Raw genomic sequence first — 25,204 nt, forward strand, 5'->3', positions numbered from 1 at the left:
TTGTAGTATTTATTAAAAATGAATAACAAACACGTGTAACGCTTACATTTTTTTTCATTTTGGGTGCAGGAAAATATACAGCTAAAAAACAAACATAAATCTACCTTCTGTAAAGGAAGCTCCGCCCCCAAGTTGCAGTTGTCATGACGACGCCTAACTGTAAAACGCCTGTTGGACTCCTACCGCGTTTTGTTTTTTGATTTAAAAGTGTCGGTTTACAAATAGAAAGATGGCCATAAATGCGAACGTGCTGATTTGAAATGTAAGATCGTTTGTTGTTTGTTTTTTTGTCACTTTTTTCCCTCTGTATGTTTTCTTTGGAATTTGAGCTCATTGCCTTGAGAAAATGTCTGAGGCGCATAAAGATAAATCTGTCAGAAGAGACAAGAAGACCAGCAGGGTGCCTTCGGAGGGAAGTCACGGAGTCAAAAACACGGTTGGCAAGACCAAGGAGTGAGTCGACACCCTTCTATCCTTACAAAACTTTTTTTCTATCATTAATGTCCTGTTGAAACTGCTGTTAACGATATAAAGATACCTTTTCTGAGACTTCCAATTCTAATCTGTCTTTCAGCTCTTTAAGCAACGTGTCCTGCATAGAGGAACATCATGATGAACGGATGGTTGTCACACTTGAGAACACCTACCAGCTTGGTGAATTTACATAAATAACCACCCATCTGACCAAAAAACATGGCATCATTAGTAGGCCTATCTATCGATTTAAATAACATTGACTTTCTGATTTTGTGTTGATGTATAATAACTTGCAGTAAAGCACACATGTAAAAAAAATTGAAAAAAATCACTCATGCTAGTTGCAGAAGCAATTTTATCCACCAATATCATTAAAAAAATTGAATTAGAACTACATTTTCTTTTTCTTTCTTTCTTTCTTTCTTTCTTTCTTTCTTTCTTTCTTTCTTTCTTTCTTTCTTTCTTTCTTTATTCATTTATTTTTAAGAAAAGCAGTAATATACTGTTTATATAGGCCTGTAGCTCCAGACTACCCCTAAATGGTGGCATGTTGTCCCAAAATTTGAGATAGTGTAAGTAAATTTTCCATTGAATCATTCTTGTACAACCAGAACTTTTTTTAATTTATTTATTGTTCTTGAATATTTTATGTTGCTGACAAACTTCTGTTGCTCACTTTTATCCGTTGATCAGTAATATGGTGACATGAGTGTAAATAAGAATATTTAATTAACTAAATTTGTAATCGCATTAAGCTAGCAGACTACAAGGCAAAGCTATGTGGTTGAAGTCAAGTAAAAAAAATAAAAAATCCTTACAATATATGTTCTAAATGGCACCACTAGTCTAAACACGGTATTGTGGTTAATAGTATGTTTGTGGAATAAGATTTAAGCAGCAAAATCCACCCCTTTTTATCCATCTCAGGGGGCGGCCATATTGTCACTTGCTGTCAACTGAAGATTACATCACATTTACTCAGGGCTCAGGTAATGACCAATCACGACTCAGCTAGCGAATGTCACACGACGATTGATCGTTACCTGAGCTTTTAGGCACTGTGATGTCATTTGCAGTCGACAACAAGTGGCAAAATGGCCGCCCCCTGAGATGGATAAAAATGGGTGAATTTTGCTGCCCAATTCATACTCCACACACGCGATATTAATCAGATTGCCGTATTTAAACTAGTGTGGGCGCATAGAACATACTATTGAAAGGAAAATGTTTAACTTGACCTCCCCTTAAATCCAAAATAGATCATTTTGTATTTTACATTTCATTTGCAATTAAACTTAACTCATTCACTGCCATTGACGACTATAGACGTCAAAAATTCATTTGAACTATTTCTTTTAGTTAAACATTTTTTTCCACTTTTGTTAACAAGAGTATAGAACCTAGAGAAAAAAATATTGCACATTTAGAACAGATACAAAATTTTGGATTAATCGTGAGTTAATTAGTGAAGTCATGCGATTAATTACGAACAATTTTAATCGCCTGACTTCTAATTTTGTCTTTTCTTCTTCTTTAAAAAAAAAAAGTAATTGTAATTTTTTTTAATAATCTTTTTTTTTTAAGAAAAGAACTGAGGCGATTAAATTTTTTAATCATAATTAATCGCATGACTTCACTAGTTAACAAATTTGATATCTGTTCCAAATGTACAATAAAAGATTTCATACTCTTGTTAACAAAAGTGGGAAAAAAATGTAAAACTAAGAGAAATAGTTTAAATGAATTTTTGACGTCTATAGCCGTCAATGGCAGTGAATGAGTTAATAAAAGCACCATTTTAACTCACATTACAACATGAATTCATCTGTTCATAATTTCTGTGTTCTCATAACAGGACCTCGCAAACGCTTCCCTACCCCTGCTATTTTGGAAATACTGAAGGATGTACTCACAAACTATCTCGAAGAAGAAGAATATGAAGTGGAAAGGTCACGGCAAATGACTAAAACCCTATGTGAGGTAAGCACCTACGAGGAAGTCATCACAACAAGCCCAATCGGTCTCCCCGCTGAGTGTCCAGGCTGATTATTTCGGATGTCCTCCCTCAGGTGATACGAGCCCGCGCTAAGGAGCTCGTGATCCGAAGATACAAGCTGGTCGTCTTGGTTCACATTGGCCAGCTCGCCGGGCAGAGCATGCAGATCAGCAGCCGCTGTCTGTGGGACCCGTCAAATGACACCTTTGCGTCGTGGTCTTTCAAGAACACTTCTCTGTATGGCGTAGCCAGTGTCTATGCTGTTTACTTTGAGTGAAGCGAGACTGTTGAACAAAGATAAAAGGCGTAACCAATATTCAGTCTTTTATTTGTGGCTAGAAATCAGCGATGGTTTCATTACGAATGAATTCCTGTGTCAAGTGATGGCGCCCAACTAGCAGAGCATAGAGAGGTCACTCCTTCGACAGCCTTTCTGACAGCACACCGCTACCAAGGCCTGGTCTTGGTCACGTCGATATTGAGCCATCACCGGCACTGCGTTTGTTGTCTTGAGGAAGTTTGGGGCCCCGCTGCCTGCTGAAACATTTTCAAACCAATGATCAAGTTGGGACTTTTTTACCAACACTATTTAGAAAGAGTCCGTGTTTCGGATGTCATTTCAGAATCAACCTCAAATGTAGCGTAAACCTTTCGAACCAGCCGGCAACATTAAATGGTTGAATGTTTTTTTTGTTTTTTTTGACGGCCATTTCGGGCTGTCTGCGACAGAAATCATTTCATTGCATACTCATTTTATTGCAGCATGCAGTCAGCGCTCAACTTCAATTAAAAATGGACTGTTTCGCTTATCAATTTAAAATATACTGTATATTTGGAAAATAATGGCCAACTATAATATTTATTTGACCTGGTTAATGTGATTTTTGCTCTTGAACAAAATATATAAATGAAACAAGAAAAGACCTCAAATGGAACCTTGAGGCACACCGCATGTTACTTTAAAGCAGTGGTGCCCATGTCCGGTCCTCGAGAGCCCCTATCAAGCTTGTTTTCCATGTCTCCCTCCTTCAATGCAGCTGAATCTAATTATCAGCACATCAGCAAGCTTTGCAGAAGTCTGATAACAATCTTGACCATGAATCAGGTGTGTTGGTGGAAAGAAACATGGAAAGGGGCAAAGTAGCTAAATCTGTTTTTAAAGGTATTAATTGTTAATATATTTTTTTAAATTATAGACGAAATCTTCTTACTGTTGAAAATGGCTCAGTGAGTCAAGTATCCCTTTAATAGGTTTTTGAGAATCATGTATCTAAACTACTATTTAAAGCTACCTTTAAACTTCATTTTCACACGATTGTAAGCTGTTGGTTTTTAATGTACTTCATGTAGGGCGTAGCATTAACCGCATGCAAGTGACGCGCACATTTTTTGCATATTACTAAAATCAATCATGGGTCTTAAAATTGAATTAATTATTATTTTACCACGAGATGGCGCTAAAGATTACACACTGTTAGTTAAACACATTAAGATGTTTACAAGTAGCCATTATGTTCCTATCCAATTTCTTGCTTCCACGTTTGTGCTACCCCTGTATCGTTTGGTTTAAGATTTTGCCAATGCGCTGTGCTCACTCTTATTTTATTTTGTTGATTTTTTGGGGGACCAAATTCAGCTAAAACGCCATTTATATTAACTCATTCACTGCCATTGACGACTATAGACGTCAACAATTCATGTGAAGTATTATTATTTTTTTCCATTTCATTTAGATTTTTATGAAAACCTAGAATTTTTTTATTGTACATTTATAACAGATATAAAATTATCATGCGATTAATTACGATTAAATGCCCTTTTTTTTTTTTTTATTAGGCCCGTCAGGCGATTAACATTTTTAATTGTAATTAATCACATGACTTCACTAGTTAGCTAACGATTAATCTGTTCTAAATTCACAATATTTTTTTCTCTAGGTTTTCTTACTCTTGTTTGAAGAAGTGGAAAATAATAGCAAAATAGCATAATTTGACAATTGTGTAAAATAAATAAATAAATAACAGAGACATTTAAGTTATTCCACAAAACAAGGATGAAATATAAATGTTTTCGTTCTCCATCAATAATAATAATGACTTCCAAAGAAACTCATTTACAAAAGAAAAAACTTAACTGTTCAAAATGGAATAGGATGAAGCAACTGCTTATCTAGTCCTATCCCGTTTTATCTCACTTATTACTTAAACTCATTATTCGTAAATGCCTTAACAAAAATTGTACTTTCAACCACTGTTTTATTATTCCTCCCTAGTACATTTAGCAAAAATGTTTTTATTACACAATTTCTTAAATTGACAAATAGTTGTATGTGTTATGCTTTAACTGAAAAAAAAACGAGAACCATAAGTGAAGTTATGAAAATCAATTATTTTGTCAGGCCCCCCACATACGGCCCAGGAGAGAACAAATCCTGGCATTGTGCCCGGCGGCAACAACCGCTCTGTTTTCTTCAAAACATTTCTTGGAATCATCCATGTTTTGACTATTGGGGGTTGAATAGCTCAATAAATCTAGGCGCCACAAATTTAAATAACAATTTTACATGTCAAATTGTTCAATATGTCGGTAGTTTTTGCACAACTTGCTGTTCTCTGACAAGGAGTTAAACAACAAAATTAATAACAGGAGAAAACAGCAAAAAGTACTGAAACACTGAGCAGTTGGAAATTTGCATTCAAAGTTCAACAAGGCCAAGTTAATCCCCCCTGTAAATTTGATGCTGACATCTGATCAGTCTCATTCTGAATCATCATCCGAAAGCCGACTATCCCGAACTTGTTGCAAAGAGTAGCCGATACGCCAACTGACCATCTGTGAAAGCGTCTCCCGTCAGTCGTTTCCACCTGGACCCCCCGCAAGTGAAGACCACCGCCCGCAGCAACGCCCGGCCACAGAGCCGTAGTGCATTTGTGCTGGCCAGCACCTGACCCTGTGCTGCACAGCACATGCACAGCAGCATCGCCAACGGGAGGACGGATCTCATGATGCGCTGTTGCTGATTCTCATGAAAAATGGCTGCCCCGATCAGCCCTTTTATTTACTTGATGTTACACAGACACCTTCAGGAAGTAGCGTCATCTTGCATAAGAACTTTAAGAGCATAACATTTTGTAAATAATCAAGGAGAGATAATTGCAGGGCTTTTAGTGCCATAGATTAAGGAAAGGGTTGCCTTAATGGTGCACTTGAAGTATTCCTGGCTTGATAAATAGCAACATAGAAGAGTTTGTGGATACTATCATGAACACAATCTCAGATTCTGAGAAAGGACACTTGCATTTGCAGGTGATTAAATTGTAGTGACTCATGAGGGGGGTGGGGGGCGGAAGGCAGATATAAATATTGTCAAAGATTAAGATTGAAGGAAATGATGCGCAATTACAATGTTGTTTTGAACGTTTGCCCTTTCATAGGATGTTTGTTAGTATGCTGAGGTGTTTTCAAATAGAGATGAAAAAATTATCGCAATGCAATTCTTAAATCTCAAAGACTGCATTTTGAATGTAAAAAAAAAAGAAGAAGCCCAGGAACATCATTTTTTGTGGCCCACTAAAGTTGATCAAGTGTGTCGGCCATGTTTCTTACTAAATGGGTTTGTTTGTATTTCTTTTAGCAAGAAAAGCTGCATGAAAATTTCACATGTTCTTCCATTTTTACACAGATTAAAATGCCGCCCTAAAATATATTGAACAATTGTATTGGTACAAGTTTCTCAATTGATAATAACTTCTGAATGTGGCCCTCGGCGGAAAAGGTATGGACGGACATTCGTGGTCCAGAAGCATGACACCTTTTTTTCTTTAAATTCGTATTGTATTACTTGGAATGTTGTGTAAATCAAGTTCAGTGTGATTTTTGATTTGGGATTATGCTCATATAAACATAATGTAAACACAGGCAGAGATGCAGTGAATTTCAATTATTGTTATTTTCCCCCCAAAAATGTTTTGATCATGCACAGTAATAGGAATACATCATAGTAAATACAATAACTTGTGAAAAGAATAGGGAAAAAACAACTAAATTAGTCTTGGTTGGGACAACTGTGAATATAAAATTTTTATTAATCAAAATTGAGCATTTACATACAATTTGAAGTAAATTGTGACCTTTACAGTAATTAAGGTCTTTGTTTCTTTTGTGACAAGAAAATGACGCGTGGTCCTCCGTCCACACACACACACGCACACAATGGCAGAGCAGTTACTCAGTCGTCCGTACGACGAATCAAGTAACGAACAACAAACGAACGACGTTCGTCCTGGTGGAGTTCAGGTGGGCGGGGTTCTTCATCCGGGTACTCGCGTGACCCTGCAGGATTGCAAACATGGCGGAGGTAAGAAAGTGAAGTAAATAATCGGGAAAATACCCAAATATGTCTAGCCAAAGCTAATGCGTTCAGCCGCTTTTATGCGTCGTGTTTTTTATACATCCTGAACATATGAGATCCTCAGCGCGTTGCTTGCTTTCGTAGATAGTTACAATTTGTTCTTATATTAGCATGTTTAGTAAACTTCAGATTTGGCTAGCGTTAGCTGCGGCGTTAGCGACTTTGCGGTTTTGTTCATCAACAATTCCTTTTTTGTATTTGCTATTTGAAGCCAATGTATTGCCGGCCGGGGTGTCTTGTGAATGTGCGTTTTAGTGGCGATTTCGTCTGCCTTTTAGTACGTGCTGTTGTTACCACGCGTAACTTGAAAGGGTTAGCTTGCTATTTAATTCGAATTAGCGTACAATTTACAGTTTTACTGTAGTTTAGTTAAGTAAACGAACGCGGACCGTTTACCAGAAGCAGTGCGCCACAACTACGGCTGTGTGTGTGTGTGTGTTTTTTGTATCAAATAAAGTCAAATTTAAATTCCCAGCAGCAGGAAGTAGTTACAGTTGTAGGCGCGCTTTTTTGTGGACTGTCGTTTGGCAAAAGGCTGCTTATTCATTGTTTTATTAATGCTTGTGCTGTTTCTCTTAAAGCTATTGCTTATAAATTTGTTTTTTCTTGCAGTCCTCCCTTGGGAATTCGAGCCCAGGTATGTAACGTTCATTTTTACGTCATCACATTTGTTAGTCACACTTGCATTTTGCAAATAGAAAAGTAATGTGCAGATGTGATGGCTAAGGTGTTAATGATTCCTTAATTTATTGAATGCATTAATGATGATTCAGTAAGACATTTATTCACATTTGGACGCTTATGTCCAAATTTGTGCCCTGGCCTAACTATGCGGCGTTTGCCTGTTTGCCCCTGAAGTAGTCCGGCTTACTCTCACATTCCAAGAATGTACCTGTTTATTCTTCCAAATTGTTCATAGTCGTCATATTTGTGAATGGTTGTTTGTCAATATCAGGGATCAGTGTTGCCAACTCGCCAGTAAGGAAAGTAGCTAATGTTTGGCCTAAAACTTGCTAGAAGACATCATTGCCTACTGGTAATTTGCATACCTGACCATGTAATAGTAATGGACGCTGAATTAGAGAGGAATAATGTGGAAGAGGCAAAAAGTGAGTAAAAAAAACAAACTTTAAAATGCACCAGAAAAAGTCACTAAAACGGTCGCTTTTGACAAAAAAATTTGTCGCCAAGAGGCTTTGGAAAGTTGCCAGATTTAGCGAGAAAGTCATCAAGTTGGCACACTGTCAGGGATGGCCAGCTGGTTCGTGCCAACTCTGTGTGTCTTGATTCATTTTTGAGCGTTAACAAAAATGCTTCCCTTACCGCATCTGATCAGCTTTAAGTTGCAACAATTCACCACTCCATGGCAGACAACACTGTAAGACTTCCACCTGGTCATTGAAACTAGAGAGTAAGCACGTAGAGCTGTTGACAGGCACAATTGAGTTCTGTGGTAGCAAGTTGTGGAGACTCTTTGACCACGGAGAACGAGGGTCTTACACGTTATTACCATCTCTGGCTCGCTTACATGTACTGGTGAGACAACAGGTAGTAAAAACCGCGTACATGTACTGCATTGCAGAAAAGTTGAAAGTTGGAGTATTCTGACCTCTGACCAGGAAAAGTACACTGGAACAGTACCGTAATCAAACTGGGAGGTCCAAGTCGCAAAGTCGGAGAGAATAATATCTATAATGTCTACCTTGACACCACTGAGTTGCTTCGATCTGATGTCACTCAAAAATGTTGTTCATCCATCTTTATTATTAAATGTGGTTACTGCATTTGATATAACGCTTTTGTAGGGGGCTCAGCGGGTTCCGTTGACCAGGACTTCGACCCATCAGCAGACATGCTTGTCCATGATTTTGATGATGAACGTACAATGGAGGAGGAGGAAATGTTGGAGGCAGCTGATGAAGCCAATGCCAATGAGATTGAAGATCTTGCACGTGTAAGTTTACAGATTGCTTAGATCTTCTTTTTTTTTTTACTGCTTTGTGTCTCACAAACAAGATATTCTTACCTCCCTCTCTTATTAGGAAGGAGAAATGCCCATTCATGAGCTCCTAAATCTTTATGGTTATGGGGGTGCTCCGCCACCAGATGAGGATGAAGAGGAGGAGGAGGATGAACAGGAAGAAGAGGATGAAGAAGAGGATGAGGATGATGAGCTGGACAATGACGAAAGCAGCAGAGGCACTGGCGAGCTAAAAATAAATGAGGTGTGTTGATGTGTCTGGAGTATCTTGGCAACACAGCGTTAATATTTTTTACGCCTCAAATGTTATTTACATTGACTAAAGAAAACTGACTTTTAAATGCATGTAACGCCATCATATGATATCCTTTTAACTCATCAAAAAAATTGAGAAATATACCCAGCTTTTTGGATTAGAAACAAAATTCCTCTTGCATATATATATATATATATATATATATATATATATATATATATATATATATATACATTTCCAATGATTACATATTGGACCCGGGCTCCTGCGAATGTTGCGGACTTAACTGGGACCCGGGGTCAGCGACCTTTACTGTCAAAAGAGCCATTTTAGGCCAAATAAATAACCCAAAACATCTGTCTGGATCCACAAAACATTTGAAGATTATGATGAAGGAAAACGTGTGTTAGTGTTAGTCGAATGTACAGACGGCTCAAGAGCTAATTAGGGTGTGTGAAGCCCTTTGAGACTATTGTGATTAAGGGCTATATAAATAAACTTGACTTGGCATGACGTCCAATTTACACCGACTGCGCAACAGTGGAGTTCACGCGATAACAACCGTGTATGTAGAGTCCTATTGGTAAACAATAGCCACACTTGCCTGTTGTCACATGATCAATATCCTTTTGAACATTATTTCTGGGACTTCTGCCATGGGTAAGTACGTTTTGTGTTTAAATTGTGCTATTTTGTCATGTTTAATTGATTCTGAGCTCGTTTTTTTCTCTCTTAAATGTCCGACTCATGTCATGCTATGTAGTTAGCTAGCTTCCCTCCCTCCCAAAAAATTTGTTCGCAAACGGTTTTATTTTGAAATATACCGGATCTACCTTGATGCCGACGCTTGGCTTCCTGTCCAGCTCGTGTCATTTCTTCAGCTTCATGAAAATGCGCATGCGGTGTCCGGAAAAAATAAAACACTTGCGGAAACCTTCTGCAGCGCCGCATCTGTTCTGCACCGTATACGCAACGCACTGCAGCTGGTGTGAATTGACACGCGGACTCAAATGCTTTCTATTCCTTGCGGCGGCAGTACGGAAAACGGAAATTTGCTGTTAGAGCTGCACCATAACAGAAAAATGGAACATCCAATGTTCTGAGATTACTTTTCTTCTACATTTCGTCTTCCACTTTTAGATTTTTTTCTGCCTTTTTTGCTATAAATTTTGTGTGTGTGTTGTTGTTTTTTTTTTTGTCAAATATTTTTTTTTGACATTTTATAGTAATTTTCGTGATTTCTTCTTTTGTTTTTGGATATTTTATAGTTACATTTTAAACGTTTTCTTTTCTTTTCTTTTCTTTCTTTTTTTTTTTTTTTTTAAATATATAAATACATTTTCAGCCCTTTTTTTGGCAATTCCAATTTTCTGGCTTTCTTATTTCCTTTTTTGTTTTTTTTACATTTTATGGTTACTTTTTGAACGTTTTCTTTTCTGCCTTTTATTTAAACTGAATTCTCTGACGTTTTTAGCAAAATCATTGAAATTTTTTCCAATTTTCCCTCCCTTTTGGGGCATTTTATAGTCACTTTTTAGACATTTTTAGGTAATTTTAAAAAAACATTTTCATCTACCTTTTATCTCTCTTTCTGATAGATAAAAAATTTAGACTCTGACATTTTTTAAATATTTAATTATTAATTTTTATCTCGATAATTTATTTAAAGAATATTTGATCTAAAACTAAAAAATCTATATATGTGGAAAAAAAAGCAACTTTAATTTTTTTTTTTTTAAGAGATCCACAGTAGAGGGACTAAAGAGCCACATGTGGCTCCAGAGCCGCAGGTTGCAGACCCCTGAGACCAGTTGGAGGCAGAGCGAGATGTGTTTTGGACAAGCACTTCACTATGTTCGTAATTTGATGAAAGTACTGCAAAGGTGCTGAGTGTGTGCCTTCATGTGTAATTTCAGGATGACGGCTTAAAGGTCTCGACAGCACAGGAGGAGGAGGAGGAGGAGGAGGAGGAGGAGGCCCCGATGACCACGGAGTGCCGCACACGTTCCGTTCGGGGCCTCGGCACATCCGAACTTATTCGTCCACAGAAACACAAGTACTTTGAAAGTATGTTGTTGTTGCATCACATCTCTTGCTCTTCAAATGAATCACTTGCCGTTATGTCATGAAATGTGATGCTGTGTGTCAGGTAATAACGATGGAGAAGAGGAGTCCGATGAAGATGAAGATTATGTTCCATCTGAAGACTGGAAAAAGGTATTTCGTAATTCTTCTTGACCACTTCTGTTTCTCGTCTCTCTAACCCGTATTTTAAACGATCTTGTCTCAACATCCAACAGGAGATCATGGTGGGTTCTATGTATCAGGCAGAAACCCCCATTGGCTTATGTAAATATAAAGACAATGAAAAAGGTAAAGCTGTAAAAAATGCAAACTAAAAATGAGTCGAAGGGATTGCAGCGCACTGATTCTCAATCCTGCTTCTTTCTCCTAATGTCTTTAGTTTATGAAAATGATGACCAACTCTTGTGGAACCCGGAGTGTATACCTGAAAACAAAGTGGTAGCGTTCTTGATCGAGGCATCAAGACGTACGGGAGAAGAGAAGGGAGTCGACGCCATCCCGGAAGGATCCCACATTAAGGACAATGAACAGGTCAGACCTGCACAGCGCCCGAGCCCAACAACATCACTTAAAGGGGATGTCAACCTTAAACATTTCTTGACAATAATATATTAAATGTGACTTCACTGGTCTAATACAAGACATTCTGATTAATATTACATTTGTGGAATATGAGTTATGCAGCTAAATCCAGCCGTTTTTATCCATCTCAGGGGGCGGCCATTTTGCCACTTGCTGTCGACGGAAGATGACATCACAGTTGCTCGGGAAACGACCATTCACAGCTCACCTGTTTTCTGAAGCTGAGCTGTCATTGGTTGTTACCTGTGACCGAGCAACTGTGATGTCATTTTCACTCGACAGCAAGTGGCAAAATGGCCGCCTTCTGATATAGATAAAAACTACTGGATTTAGCTGCTTAGCAATATTAACCAAAATACTGTATTTATAGACTAGTGGGGTTGCATAGAACATGCTATTGTCAATTTTCCCCTTTAACTTCATTTTTTTCGTATGGCAAATTAAAAAAAATCTGTTTTTCTCCAGGCATTATATGAACTTGTGAAATGTGACTTTGACACAGAGGAAGCTTTAAGAAGACTTCGGTTTAATGTAAAAGCAGCCAGAGGTAAACTCTCGCCTCCAACAAAGAAGTTCATATTTGGACGGCAAGTTTGTACATTTGAGTGTTGATGCTGTCGTTTTTACAGAGGAGCTTTCTGTCTGGACTGAAGAAGAATGTAGAAATTTTGAACAAGGACTAAAATCCTATGGGAAAGACTTTCATTTAATACAGGCCAACAAGGTAAGCGGAACGACTGAATGTTTTCTTTCTGCTCATACTTGATGATGAGCCATAACAAATGACTACAGTTGTTTGAAAATACAACACAAATATGTCATCACTTATTGAAACCCATTACACAATTATAAATCTTAAGTTACAATTCTATGAACAAAAAGGAAATAAGCTGATGCCAGAAGGCCGAAGTCACAATCAAATCACCGAATAGATTTGATAAGCTCGACACGAATGTCACAGTTAAAGTTTTGTTTGTCTCCTTGTGTATATTGTGTTGACGATGGTAATAATGGCTATTTCATGTCCGCTGCATTAAATCTTTCAGGTGAGAACTAGGTCTGTAGGAGAATGTGTGGCCTTTTATTACATGTGGAAGAAGTCTGAGCGTTATGATTTCTTTGCACAGCAAACCAGACTTGGAAAAAGGAAATACAACCTTCATCCTGGTGTCACGTAAGTGTTTTTTTTTTCCCCCTTTCCTCTCTGTCTAAATGTACTCACACAATGGGTGTTGGTTTGCGGTCCAACCAGAAGTGCAAGCAAGCCAAAGCAGTGCATACACAAAGTCCACACAGTGTTTTAAGTTTCCCCCACATTTTGTTATGATACAGCCTTAAAGGGACGGTCAGTGATCCCTAGCGCCATCTATTGGTGAACTAATAATTCATTCATTTTAAAAACAGACTGTCAATAGTATGCAAAAAAATACGTTGTATCGCATAAACGTGTTTTTTTTTTATATATATATATATATAATCATAGGTCTAGTAATCACTAATTATATTCCATGGCTGTAGCATCACCTTACTAGAGCTGTCATGTTTCGCCGCCATCTTCCTGCTACCGATGCCCAAAGGACAACTTCGCAAATGTAGTTAGCCCGCTTGGTGCTTGTATCAAGTGTCGGACCCAATGGGTCAACCGCCGCTTACCTTCCACATCTGGGGCCTGCAGGTGGTTGTCACTGACTCCCGTGATTCGGGTTCCCGTCGCTTAATGCCTTCTGATTTGCTCTCGCAAGCTTTTACTAGCTTTTTTTTACTAGCTCCTCCTGCAAGCCGCTCATGTTAGCCACTCCAGCCTATGGCTCCGACTAACTCCCGTTAGCCGCTCTGGTTATTTCCGGCTCGTTCGGTCTTTTGCCGTTGCTCGCCGGGCTTCACAACGACTGCCAAGTCGCCGTCGCTCACCCAGATGCTCGTTTACTCACGCAAAATAAGGATTGGTGGTAGGTTTGCGAAATGTGGTCTCTCTAAGCCACCGTAGAGTGCGTGCTCCTGCCTGCTTCTAAATACTGTTCTTCGACCACTAGATGGCGCTAAGGGCTACACACTTGGGCTTTTATCTGAAAATAAAATTCATTCACCCCACACCTCCAAAAGAAATAAAAAGTACAACTTTTTTTTGTAACCGTAGCAACAGATTAATGGAATTTCAATGGGAACATTTATTTGAACAATGAATAAATTGAGTTACGACCTTGTTCATGTGACAAACTCAATAAGTTATGGTTCCACTATACATGTGATTAAGGTGTTTATTTTTAATACATTCGAGAAAAAAAATGTAATTTCTCACATTGCTATTATACGACGACGTATTAGGGCCACATATATATATATATATATATATATATATATATATATATATATATATATATATATATATATATATATATATATATATATATATATATATATATATATATATATACATGTCGGGGTTTTTTCAGAATTGGGGTAATATTCAGAGAAAACTTGTGAAATTTGTTGGGGACTTTATAAAGTGGCAAATTTGAGAGACAAAACTCAGAAACTTACGACAAATACATGTAGCGTAGATAGTCTAACATGAGGATTTGTTGGTGGGTAATGGAACACTGTTTATAAAATGAAAAGGCAGGATGGAGACAGATTTATTCTTAACTCGTTTGCTCCCAAAAACGTAGAAATACGTTCTATTTTAATTATTAACATGGTCCCAAAAATGTATTTATGTTTTTGTTTTTTTAAGCTAGAGCATAGAGAAGGCTTTGATGCAGCCTCTGAACTGTAGAAAATGCTTGAAGCAATGGTAGTTATTACAAAAACGTCCAGCGGGTGGCAGCAGAGTATATGAGATCAACCAGGGCCATGTTGCAAAAAGCTCTTTCCCCACTGTTTTAATCAGATTTGTGAATAATGATGATACTTAGCTATATTCTAATGCTAATTGCTGCAAAGCGGAAACAAATAGAAATACACTTTTTTTCCCCCCGATAAAAGAAGAGAACCTTTCTTTTGGTAGATTCCGTGTTTTTATAGCAATAGAACACAATATTCTCTGTAGGCCTTGCAAAGCCAGTCAAAATTCAGTAAAACAGCCAGGAGCGAAGGGGGTTGCTTCAGTGAAAATGGCTGCGAGTGAATGAGTTAATTTAAACATTACTCGTCATACACTGCATAAACTCGCAAATGTATGAGTTTTTTTCTAGCAAATTTTCAACTTGCAAATTTTTTTTTTCTCTGAATATTGCGACCCCTCTAAAAAATATATATATATTCATACATGGCCCTAAAACGCCGTCATACCATTATGGGGTATTTATGTGAATTAAATCCATTTCTAGGACGTCGAAAAAGTGACGCCTTGTGAATGCTTTGCGGATGCGCCGTATAGCAAATCAGCCCTAAACTGGTCTCACTACAGAGACTTGGCGTTGCCAGTCTGAGACGACGTGTGTAACGTGCCTTTACGTCGCTGTGTGCCATCAGAGACTACATGGACAGATTATTGGACGAGACGGAGAGCGTGGCCTCCAGCAGGGCGGCGTCGCCCCCTCCCACCACGTCCAGCAGCAGCGCCAGCCACTCGGAAAGGGAAGACAGCAGCGGTCACAATGGTGAGCTCAGCGTGTTGCCCGCGCCTGCTCTAAATATTCGGAAACTTCTTATTCAATGTGCTTTTCTTTTTTTTTTGCGACAGGTATTGCAGGCCACAGTTCCAGTCATGTTGGAGATGGTACCCATATTGTCCCAGTAAACCAAGTGAAACCTGAGCCCGTTCAGTCCAACGGTCCCTCAGGCGACGGCGCCCTTCCCACGTCAGACAACAACTCCAACGGATGCAGCCACCCCAGCTCCCCCAGTCACGAGCAAAACGGTTCTCCAGAACCTCCCACAGACCAAAGAGACACGGCCGTGCTGCATGACAGGCCGGCCAAGAGGTTCAAGATGGAGACGGAGCCTTTGGCCCAAAGTGAAGTGGAACCTACCAGAACACAGGAGAATTGAAGACTCTGAATTTGTGTTGCAGGGATTGCTGATTTTCTCTGTTGAAAAGGGGTCAGATGAGTCAACCAAAAATGCCGTTGATCCTCCAGCAGGAGAAAGATTTGGACGCCTCTCCAGCCCATCCATGTAGCTCCGGACTTGTTTAACCGTCGTCTGTAATTACTTGACTGACTGACAGCGTTTTGCAAAGAATCTCTCTTTTTCTATTTGTACTCAAAGAAAAAAAAGAAAACGATTCCCATTAATATTTTTTTACACAAGATATTTATATTTTTTAACAAGAAAAAAAGTCTATGATGGGTTTTTGCTTTTCAAGCCATTTGAACATTTGTGAACAGCAGAGAGTTGAAAATGACTTTGTGCTCAAAGTTGCCTCGATGGAGCACACTCAGCATAGGCAAGCTGGTAATGTTGCTAGTTCACTTTAGTTGCACTTTCATTGTACATTTCTGTGGTTGAGAAGCAGCAGCAACACGCAGCAGCAGCAGAATGACATTTTTACTGGGAGAAATAAACCACCACAGGTTTGTTTGTGTCAAGCCGCTGACATCAGTGATGTCCTGTATTGTAACGCATGTAGGAGATGTCCGCTTTTTGGAATTTTCAGAATGGGCTTCTTTGCTTGACATTTTCTTTTTACTAGGCAGAATGTCAGTGATTTCTAAGCTTTGTATAGATTTCTTATATCCATTGGTACATTTTGAAATAGTTTTCATCAGTTTGTTTTCTTTCTATGCTTTCCTCGGAAGCACGTTGCCTGTGTTGCTCTGAAATATGTCATTTAAATAGGAGCCATTCCAATTTTTTCCTCGTTTGACTTTTAATCCATTTCAAAGTATTTTAAGTTGGGTCTTAAGAGTTGCTAGGTTTAACCAACACTTTTGAAAGTCATTGTGGTGGCAACACTACGTACAGTTATACGCACCAGGTTGATCTTAGCTTATGACATCTTTCAACTACTCCACCAATTCGATGAAGTTGCCTCTTAAATTGTTTCAGTCTGCACTCCAGATTAAGACCATTTCATCTCAAAGCACATTCGTCCAGCCGGTCTTGTTTTTGATGTTTTGTTCAAACCCTGTAAATGACTTAAATAAATAAAAAAAGACTGCATCATACATATAAAATAATTGGTTATATTTGATAAAGCTAGGGACCTGCTTCAATATAAAAAATATAAATCACAACACGGAGTTAATATGACCACATGCGTAATAAGTCAAAGTATAATCGTACACCGAAGGCACTTCATAATAAAGTTGAAATTTGATGGGTGTCTTCTCCGGAGTAGGTCTGTTGAGAATCACGACTTTTCTGTTGAAAGTATGTAAAAATGTTGAGTTAGTGTACTGAACCATAGAAATGCACCATTGCACGTGATGAAATACTTAAAACGTCCTTACTTGTTTGCTCCCGTGTGAAGGTGATAAAGGAATACACGAGGCTCCCTGCAATGCTTTGGAGACACAAAAATGACAAAATAACACAATCCAGCTCAACAAATTTCAGCAGAAGCAAAGCGATTGTATTGTCCCATTTTTACCAATCAAAAACGATAAACAGGTCCATCTAAAAAAATGTTTTTGTCGCTCATTTCAGAAAGTGAAACCCTTTTAGTCTATTACGCAGTGCGAAGCGTTTCCATTTTAAGAGTTATAAACTTAAATTAAAGGATAACTCAACACCAAATCAACTTTTTTTTGCTGATAAACTGGTGTCTACAAATGCTGTCTACATGTCCTGGTTATTACTTTGACATTTTAGTGCATGTTTGTTTCGAGCTTGAATTGGGGGCAAAAAGCGTCTGTTTGGCGCCATCTTCAGGTAACACTGGGATAAACTCAATTTAGCTGTTTGTCCTACGACTACGTCACTGGTTCCGCATGACGTAGTCACCTCATTTAATTGCATTTAAAAGCATTTAATTGACACCAAACCCCTTCCAACAGTCACTTGAACAAAAGTTAAACTATTATCCTTGATTTCTGATTACAGTACATGTCCATTTTAAGGCCTGGGAAACCTTTGCTGATGTTTGGAGTAATTAGCAAATGAGGGTGTGAGGCCACAATTTTTCCAATTTTAAACTTTTTCACAGCAATCTAGGTTTATAAGACACTTGATTGTGAGCCATAATAACCCACTTTGACCTTGATATGGTGTGTGTATCCTAGATGGGGGTTGAGTTGACGTTCTGAAATGAATGACAAAAAATAAATAATTCAGTCGACAAGCAAGCGGCAAAATGGCCGCTCCCTGAGATGGATAAAAACAACTGGATTTTGTCTCTTTACTCGCATTTCCCAAACACAATAATAATCCAAATACCGTGTTTGGAATAGTGTAGTGTGTTGTAGAATTTTTTTGACCTAATATTTCTCTAAATCTGAAAAAAAGGCAGCCGTTTTTATCCATCTCAGGGGGCGGCCATTTTACCCACTTGCTGTCGACTGAAGATGACATCACAGTTGCTCAGGCAACGACCAATCAGAGCTCACCTGTTTTCTGAAGCTGTGATTGGTTGTTACCTGAGACCTGAGCAACTGTGATGTCATTTTCACTCGACAGCAAGTGGCAAAATGGCCGCCTTCTGATATTGATAAAGACTACTGGATTTTACTGCTTAAAACTCATATTCCACTAATGCAATATTAACCAGAATGTATACTAGTGGTACTGCATAGAACATATTATTGTCAAGAATTTGGGGGGGTTGACTTCTCCTCTACCTCGCTTCACAATTTCAATAGCTTGGTACTGCCGTCTTACCTTATGTTCAAACCAATAAAATTCGTCCAGGAAAAAATGTAGTCTCCACCCAAGACCATTCCAATGTAGGTCACCAGAATATTCTGCAACAAACAACCACAGCAACGGTCAATTGTGCAATTCTAATGATGACACTGAGAATCAACTGGCTTACCTTGATGCAGCCCACAATGGAGGTGGTGAGCGCAGAGTTGTACTGTGTGCACAGCATGATGGAGTACATTAAAATGAATCTGGGGAGGGATAAATGACGACTTAGACGAGTGTCGGAGGTACGGTCCATTCATAGTGTGCTGTCAAAAGTTACCCCATAACACAGGAGAGGACAAACTGCGCAACAAACAGCTGGTCGGACCATCCGTCATACTCCAAACTCTAAAACATACAAGGAATGTCTCAACAAAAGAGCCGTTTATATTTATGCCAAGGACTTAAAGCCTTACTAATGGTACTCTTATTGTAAAGTTAAAAAACAACAACCATCACCATTTTCAAGTCTCCGGTGTAGTACGCGTATGCCACAGTGGGTAAAATCATGATCAGAGCGTTGTAGTAGAGAAGTCCAAATTTGCCCAGATCCTGTAAAAAAAAGCCGCAATGAGTTCCAATCCGGAAAAAAAGAAAATACATGAATAAATGAAGATGTTGTGAGCAGCTCTTCTCACCTTGCCGTCCAGTTTCTGCTTCATGTAAGCACCACTGGCTGCTGTAAGCACGTTGTTCAGCATTATGAATGTGTAGCCCTCAAGGTCAAACGCGAGGTCGGTGCTACCAAACGCACGGATCAAGCACAGTCAGTATCTCACAAGTGAGTACACTCATACTTTGGCAATATTTGATTCAGTGTTGTCATGGGACAGCACAAAAAAAGACACTTTGACACAATGTAAAGGAATTGAATGTAAAGCTTGTAAATGTGCTGTCCCTTCAAAATAACTCCACAGACAGCCAATCATTTCTAAACATCTTATCACCGTTTATGAGTTAAGAAATAAATTGGAGATTAACTTTATTTTTATTTTACACATTTATTTGTATTTTTTAGACAGAATATTCTTCAAATTAATTATTGATTTAGATCAAAAATATATATATATTAAATATTCATAAAATATCAAATCCAAATTTTGAAGTTGCCAGGAAAAGATGAACACGTTTGTAAAAACTACCTAAAAATGTCCAAAAATGAAGAGAAAACGCAGAAATTTACCATAAAATATCCATGAAATTGCCCAAAATGTTATAGAATTGAATTTTAAGATCCTAGTTAGCTCAGTCGGTAGACCACTAGCCTCTTAAACTCAGGGTCATAGGTTTGAGCCCAATGTAAGAAAAAAATAAATGATTATTATTTTTTTTTTTATTGAATTAAAAAAAAAAAGGTAGAAAAGAAAAAAAAGCAGAAAAGAATATGTTCAAAGAGTAACCTAAACTGTCCAAGAACAAAAGTCAGAAAATTACCCCAAAATATTTTTGGGGGAATTGCCCAAAAAAGTCAGAATTTTTTTCTTTGAAAAGGCAGAAAAGAAAATGTTAAAAAAGTAACTGTAAAATATCCAAAAACAAAAGAAGAAATCCCGAAAATTACCATAAAATGTACACAAAATTGCCACAAAAAAGTCTGAAAACGTATTTTTAAAAACCAGAAAAGAAAAGGTTTAAAAACTATACAACTATAACTATAAAATGTCGAAAAACAAAAGAAGTAATCTTGAAAATGACCATAAAATGCCCACAAAAGTCTGCAAAAAAAGGCAGACAAATTTGTCAAAAAATAGCCAAAAAATGTTTCCAAAAAAAGAAGACAACAAAAAACAACCCAAAAAATAAAATTAAATAAATCCCAAAACTAAAGACGTAAGGTAGAAGAAAATGAATGGCAAAGTATTGGCATATTTTTGTGTGCGGTGCAGCTCTAAATAGCTCTTGGCGGGGGAAGATGCCGGTCAGACCTAGTAAACCCAAACGAATTGTGAGGGTTTGCTGGGAACATCTGGCAGAATCCCTTGTCAGAAAGAATTTCAACGCCCACCTACGGCAGAACTTCTCCCTTATCCCGAGGGAAGCAGGGAAAATTGAGTCAGAGTGGACCATGTTCCGCGCTTCCATTGTTGAGGCGGCCGATCGGAGCTGTGGCCGTAAGGTGGCCTGTGCCTGTCGTGGCAGCAATCCTCAAACCCGCTGGTAAGGGATGCCGTCAAGCTGAAGAAGGAGTCCTATTGGGCCTTTTTGGCCTGTGGGACTCCGGAGGCAGCTGACAGGTACTGACTGGCCAAGCGGAATGCGGCTTTGGCGGTCGCTGAGGCAAAAACTCGGACATGGGAGGAGTTCGCCCAACCAGTCTACATGTGTTTTGTGGATTTGGAGAAGGCGTTCGACCGGGTACCTCGGGGGGTCATGTGGGGGGTGTTTTGGGAGTACGAGGTACCGAGCCCCCTAATACGGGCTGTTCGGTCCGTGTACGACCGGTGTCAGAGTTTGGTCCGCATTGCCGGCAGTAAGTCGGATTCGTTTCCTGTGAGGGTTGGACTCCGCCAAGGCTGCCCTTTGTCACCGATTCTGTTCATAACTCTTATGGACAGAATTTCTAGGCGCAGCCGAAGTGTTTAGGGGGTCCGGTTTGGTGACCTCCACATTGCATCTCTGCTCTTTGCAGATGATGTGGTGCTGTTGGCTTCATCAAACCGTGATCTCCAACTCTCACTAGAGCGTTTCACAGCCGAGTGTGAAGCGGTTGGGATGAGGATCAGCACCTCCAAATCCGAGACCATGGTCCTCAGTTGGAAAAGAGTGCCGTGCTCTCTCCGGGTCGGGGATGAGATTCTGCCCCAAGTGGAGGAGTTCAAATATCTTGGGGTCTTGTTCACGAGTGATGGCAGAAGGGAGCGGGAGATCGACAGGCGGATCGGTGCAGCGTCTGCAGTGATGCGGACTCTGTATCGGTTCGTCGTGGTGAAGGAGGAGCTGAGCCGAAAGGCAAAGCTCTCGATTTACCGGTCGATCTACGTTCCTACCCTCACCTATGGTCACGAGCTGTGGGTCGTGACAGAAAGAACGAGATCCCGGATACAAGCGGCCGAAATTAGTTTCCTCCGCTCTCCCTTAGAGATAGCGTGAGAAGCTCGGTCATCCAGGAGGGACTCAAAGTCGAGCCGCTGCTGCTCCTAGTTGAGAGGAACCAGCCGAGGTGGCTGGGACATCTGATTCGGATGCCTCCTGGACGCCTCCCTGGAGTGTGTTCCACCGGCGGGAGGCCCTAAGGACGACCCAGGACACGCTGGAGAGACTATGTCTCCCGGCTGACATAGAAACGCCTTGGGATCCCGTCGGAGGAGCTGGTCGAAGTGGCTGGGGAGAGGGAAGTCTGGGCTTCCCTCCTAAAGCTGCTGCCCCCGCAACCCGACCCTGGATAAGCGGTAGTAAATGGATGGATGGCAATAACACATCATTTATCCTATTTTCCAATTAATAGCCGAGACCACTAATGAGTCACATGACATCAGGGAGGGAAAACGCCTATAAACCCAATATTCACAAAAATGTGCGGGGTGTACTCACGTTGTGAACTCACCTGGCGGCTATCAAAGCACCGAAGATCATAGTAAACACGGTGGTTTTGATTGCAGTCGAGTATGTCTTTCTGATGAAAAAAAAAAAAAAAAGCAAAGCGAAAGTTGTGCTGGATTGTTGGCACAGTGACATTATTGGGAATCGAACGAGACTTGCCTTAGCAAGATGCCTTCACACAGCATTGTGAAGAGAATGCTGAACCTCCTCAGAACGGTAAACATGGGCAAACTAATACAGGAAGAACAAGAGTGTAACAAAAACTGCCTTGTGTCGTGATACTCCACAGAGTGGTACAGTTCAGATTAACCACAATTAAATGAAGTCAATCCAAAAATGTTCTTTACAATAATTTGTTGTATGCCTAAACTCTGCATTCCGCTTGTGGAATACGAATATAGCAGCAAAATCAGGGCTCGGGTAACGACCAATCACGGTTCACCTGTTTTCTGAAGCTGAGCCGTGATCGGTTGTTAAGCAGTAGTTTTGATCTATATCAGAAGGCAGCCATATTGCCTCGAGTGAAAATGACATCACAGTTGCTCGGGTCGCTAGGTAACAACCAATCACAGCTCAGCTTCAGAAAACAGGTGAGCTGTGATTGGTCGTTACCTGAGCCCTGAGCAACTCTGATGTCGTTTACAGTCGACAGCAAGTGGCAAAATGGCCGCCCCGAAATGGATAAAAACGGATAGATCTTGCTTCTTAATCTTGCCCCCCCCAAAAACAACATTTTCAAATTGGACTTTTTGGATTTTTGTTGATTTCCCTCACTGTTGGAAGGTTAAACTAGAACTAAAATGGCTTGGGTCCTAATTTAAATATGGGCAGAATTTTTTTAATATTCACTGCATTTTTTTTTTTTTTATGCACATAAGCACAAGGAGAACATGAAAAAACCCACACGAGATAAGATTTGAACCCCTGAACCTCTGCACCGTGCTGCCCTACAGCGGAAGCAATAAAGAGTAAATAGAACAAAACTGTATCGCTTGCTGAAAACAGAGCCTAATTCTTAGAAACCAACTTGAGTCTCTGAGTCCCAAACAGTCCGGATATCTGATTCCCAGCATGGAATAGAGGCAGTGGAAATATCTGCAAGACCAATAACAGGTTACCTTCATGAAGTCTTTTTTTCTTCTACACTCGATCACAATCTGATATTTACACCTCACCTTGCGTGGTATACTTGAGTCCACATCTGGAAATGAAATGACACCCAACATTTTGCCAACCCTCAGAACCACGACTGTTGCCAGCATCTGCCAAATAAATGAAGTGGGGCAAAGTAAACAAAGCTGTTCACATGACCAAAATCGAATGCATTATTATTATTATTAGTGATGCACAGGAAGTACTCACTTGTCCAATCCCAACACATGTTGATGATGGAAATCTGTAATAAATGTTATGAACGAATGAATATTGACACATACAAACTAATTCATCGGTTGTAAATACTATAAACTGTACAGTAGTACATTTAATAATTTGTAATTATTGTGTTAAATAATTGGCTAACTCATTTACAATTAAAAAAAATAAAATAAAAATAATCATTACATTACGTATTTTTCCGGAACATTTTATTCACTTTTATTTTTTCCCTGTTTGCGGGAGGGCTCTGGTTAAGTTTGTTGCAGTATGGCCCTTTTCCAATACATACGTTCTCTCTCTCAAACTTTGAAAGCAAACGCACGTCCACACCGAGGCAATTACGCACTCTCGTACTTTGTACTTTACCTGTAGCTGCTTAGGACACTTTTGTTTACAACGACGATGAGAAAGGAACTGACTCCGTAAAAACCTGCAGCCAGCAATTTGGGAAGCACCGTGGAGCCGACATCCAAATTGTTGTTGTTGGCTTGTGGGGATGCTCCTTCAGCTGCAAGTGACAATCTACGTCGACGTTTCTGCGGCTCTGTCATAGTTTCAAATGCACTCGCTTTGATGCTGGGAGACTTGTCAAGCGGAAAGCTGCGCGCTCTAGTGGGCATGCGCAGTAGACAGCGGAACGAATGGTGCTTGCGACGAAAGCGGAAATGAAAAGATGGTTACCATCTTGGCGCAATGTTTGTTATTAATGGTTGCTGATATTAGGGAAATATTTTATACACAAATCTAGATTTTTCAAAACAAAACCTTGTTGTAATCATTGGTTGAATGAGTTACGTTTGTGGTTAAAATCTTTGATATTTGTAAAGATTAAAAAAGCCATGGAATTTATTTTATTGCTGATGAAAGTTAAGTTGTTTTAATGCCCTTATGTTTAATGCCCTTTATTTTATTTTATTTTTTTCTTTTGTCTTTTTAATTTCATTCTGTTGTTTAAATGCTGTATGGCTCTGTGTATGAAGATGTTTGACTTGGTTTGACTTGTCAAATGCCCAGATTGTTTGTAATTGTATATTTTGTTCAATTAAAAAAAATCTTGGCGCAATGTTGATCTGAACTGTACCACAGACAAGTTTTGTTATATGTTGGATCATGTTTTTAGGACCGCGCACTATCGCGCAGGCATATAAAGGTATTTTGTTTTAGTGTATTTGCCGTAGCTCGTGATCCAAGATGGCCGTTCTTCTGCGCATGCGCGTCACAGATCGTGCAGGAGTCGCAGATCGCGCCTTAACAACCTCCCTTCGCTTTTAGCATTAGCGCTAGGCTAGCGATGTTTTAAAAACGAAGCATGTTTTGTATTTAAAAATACAGTGGATGTAATTCTTACCGTCGTGTGTTTAGTGTTACAGTTAACTCCAACTGGGATGTCATTAAACATCTTAAAGGACGTTTGGGGGACAACAGAATAACCAGAATAACATATGCTACACACTTGCTAGTTGCTAATGCTAACGAGCAAAATGATGCGTTCAGGGTACCTTTACAGCGTTGGAAACTTCGGATTTTTTTTACAGGGGAAACTAATTGGCCAATTGTTTTGGCAGATGTTTGAAGGGCAATAATCGACTGATTATAATCGGCGGCCCTAATCTTTTTATTATCCGGAATTCCAAGGCTTTGGGACCCGTAACACTTTAGGGAAAAATGATTAGAGAGGGTAAGGATTTTGAGGGCATAAGGGGTCCCCAA

The 25,204-nt window shown here is 39.4% G+C and overlaps 3 protein-coding genes across 4 annotated transcripts; 2 read left to right on the forward strand and 1 right to left on the reverse strand.

Moving 5' to 3' along the window:
* Positions 1-32: 32 nt before the first annotated feature.
* Positions 33-2,978, forward strand: LOC147181127 (dynein light chain Tctex-type 5-A-like). The gene is made up of 4 exons (XM_086084764.1): positions 33-453; positions 575-654; positions 2,333-2,457; positions 2,547-2,978. Exons 1-4 carry the CDS (start codon positions 347-349, stop codon positions 2,748-2,750), a joined length of 516 nt encoding a protein of 171 aa, XP_085940890.1. The 5' UTR covers positions 33-346; the 3' UTR covers positions 2,751-2,978.
* Positions 2,979-6,752: 3,774 nt separating this feature from the next.
* mier1b (mesoderm induction early response 1b, transcriptional regulator) lies at positions 6,753-16,899 on the forward strand. Of its 2 annotated transcripts, none has more exons than XM_086079076.1 (13): positions 6,753-6,830; positions 7,497-7,521; positions 8,690-8,838; positions 8,927-9,109; positions 11,038-11,188; positions 11,271-11,338; positions 11,422-11,494; positions 11,586-11,737; positions 12,254-12,335; positions 12,418-12,512; positions 12,835-12,962; positions 15,263-15,390; positions 15,474-16,899. In XM_086079076.1, exons 1-13 carry the CDS (start codon positions 6,822-6,824, stop codon positions 15,779-15,781), a joined length of 1,551 nt encoding a protein of 516 aa, XP_085935202.1. In that variant the 5' UTR covers positions 6,753-6,821; the 3' UTR covers positions 15,782-16,899. The 2 variants fall into 2 exon arrangements, with proteins under 2 accessions (XP_085935202.1, XP_085935213.1); XM_086079087.1 differs by having other exon boundaries at positions 12,916-12,962.
* On the reverse strand, positions 16,898-24,098 carry LOC147181129 (nucleotide sugar transporter SLC35D2-like). The gene is made up of 13 exons (XM_086079099.1): positions 23,861-24,098; positions 23,480-23,513; positions 23,293-23,379; positions 23,145-23,212; positions 22,277-22,348; positions 22,122-22,190; positions 19,216-19,318; positions 19,037-19,129; positions 18,858-18,925; positions 18,705-18,783; positions 18,551-18,633; positions 17,185-17,237; positions 16,898-17,095 (listed from the first exon to the last, which is right to left on the reverse strand). The coding sequence occupies exons 1-13, from the start codon at positions 24,043-24,045 to the stop codon at positions 17,085-17,087; spliced, it is 1,005 nt and encodes a 334-aa protein (XP_085935225.1). The 5' UTR covers positions 24,046-24,098; the 3' UTR covers positions 16,898-17,084.
* Between the last annotated feature and the right edge of the window lie 1,106 nt (positions 24,099-25,204).

Source organism: Leptonotus elevatus, chromosome 1 (assembly GCF_054856555.1).
Source record: "Leptonotus elevatus isolate MCC_2025b chromosome 1, RoL_Lele_1.0, whole genome shotgun sequence".
Lineage (NCBI taxonomy): Eukaryota > Metazoa > Chordata > Actinopteri > Syngnathiformes > Syngnathidae > Leptonotus > Leptonotus elevatus.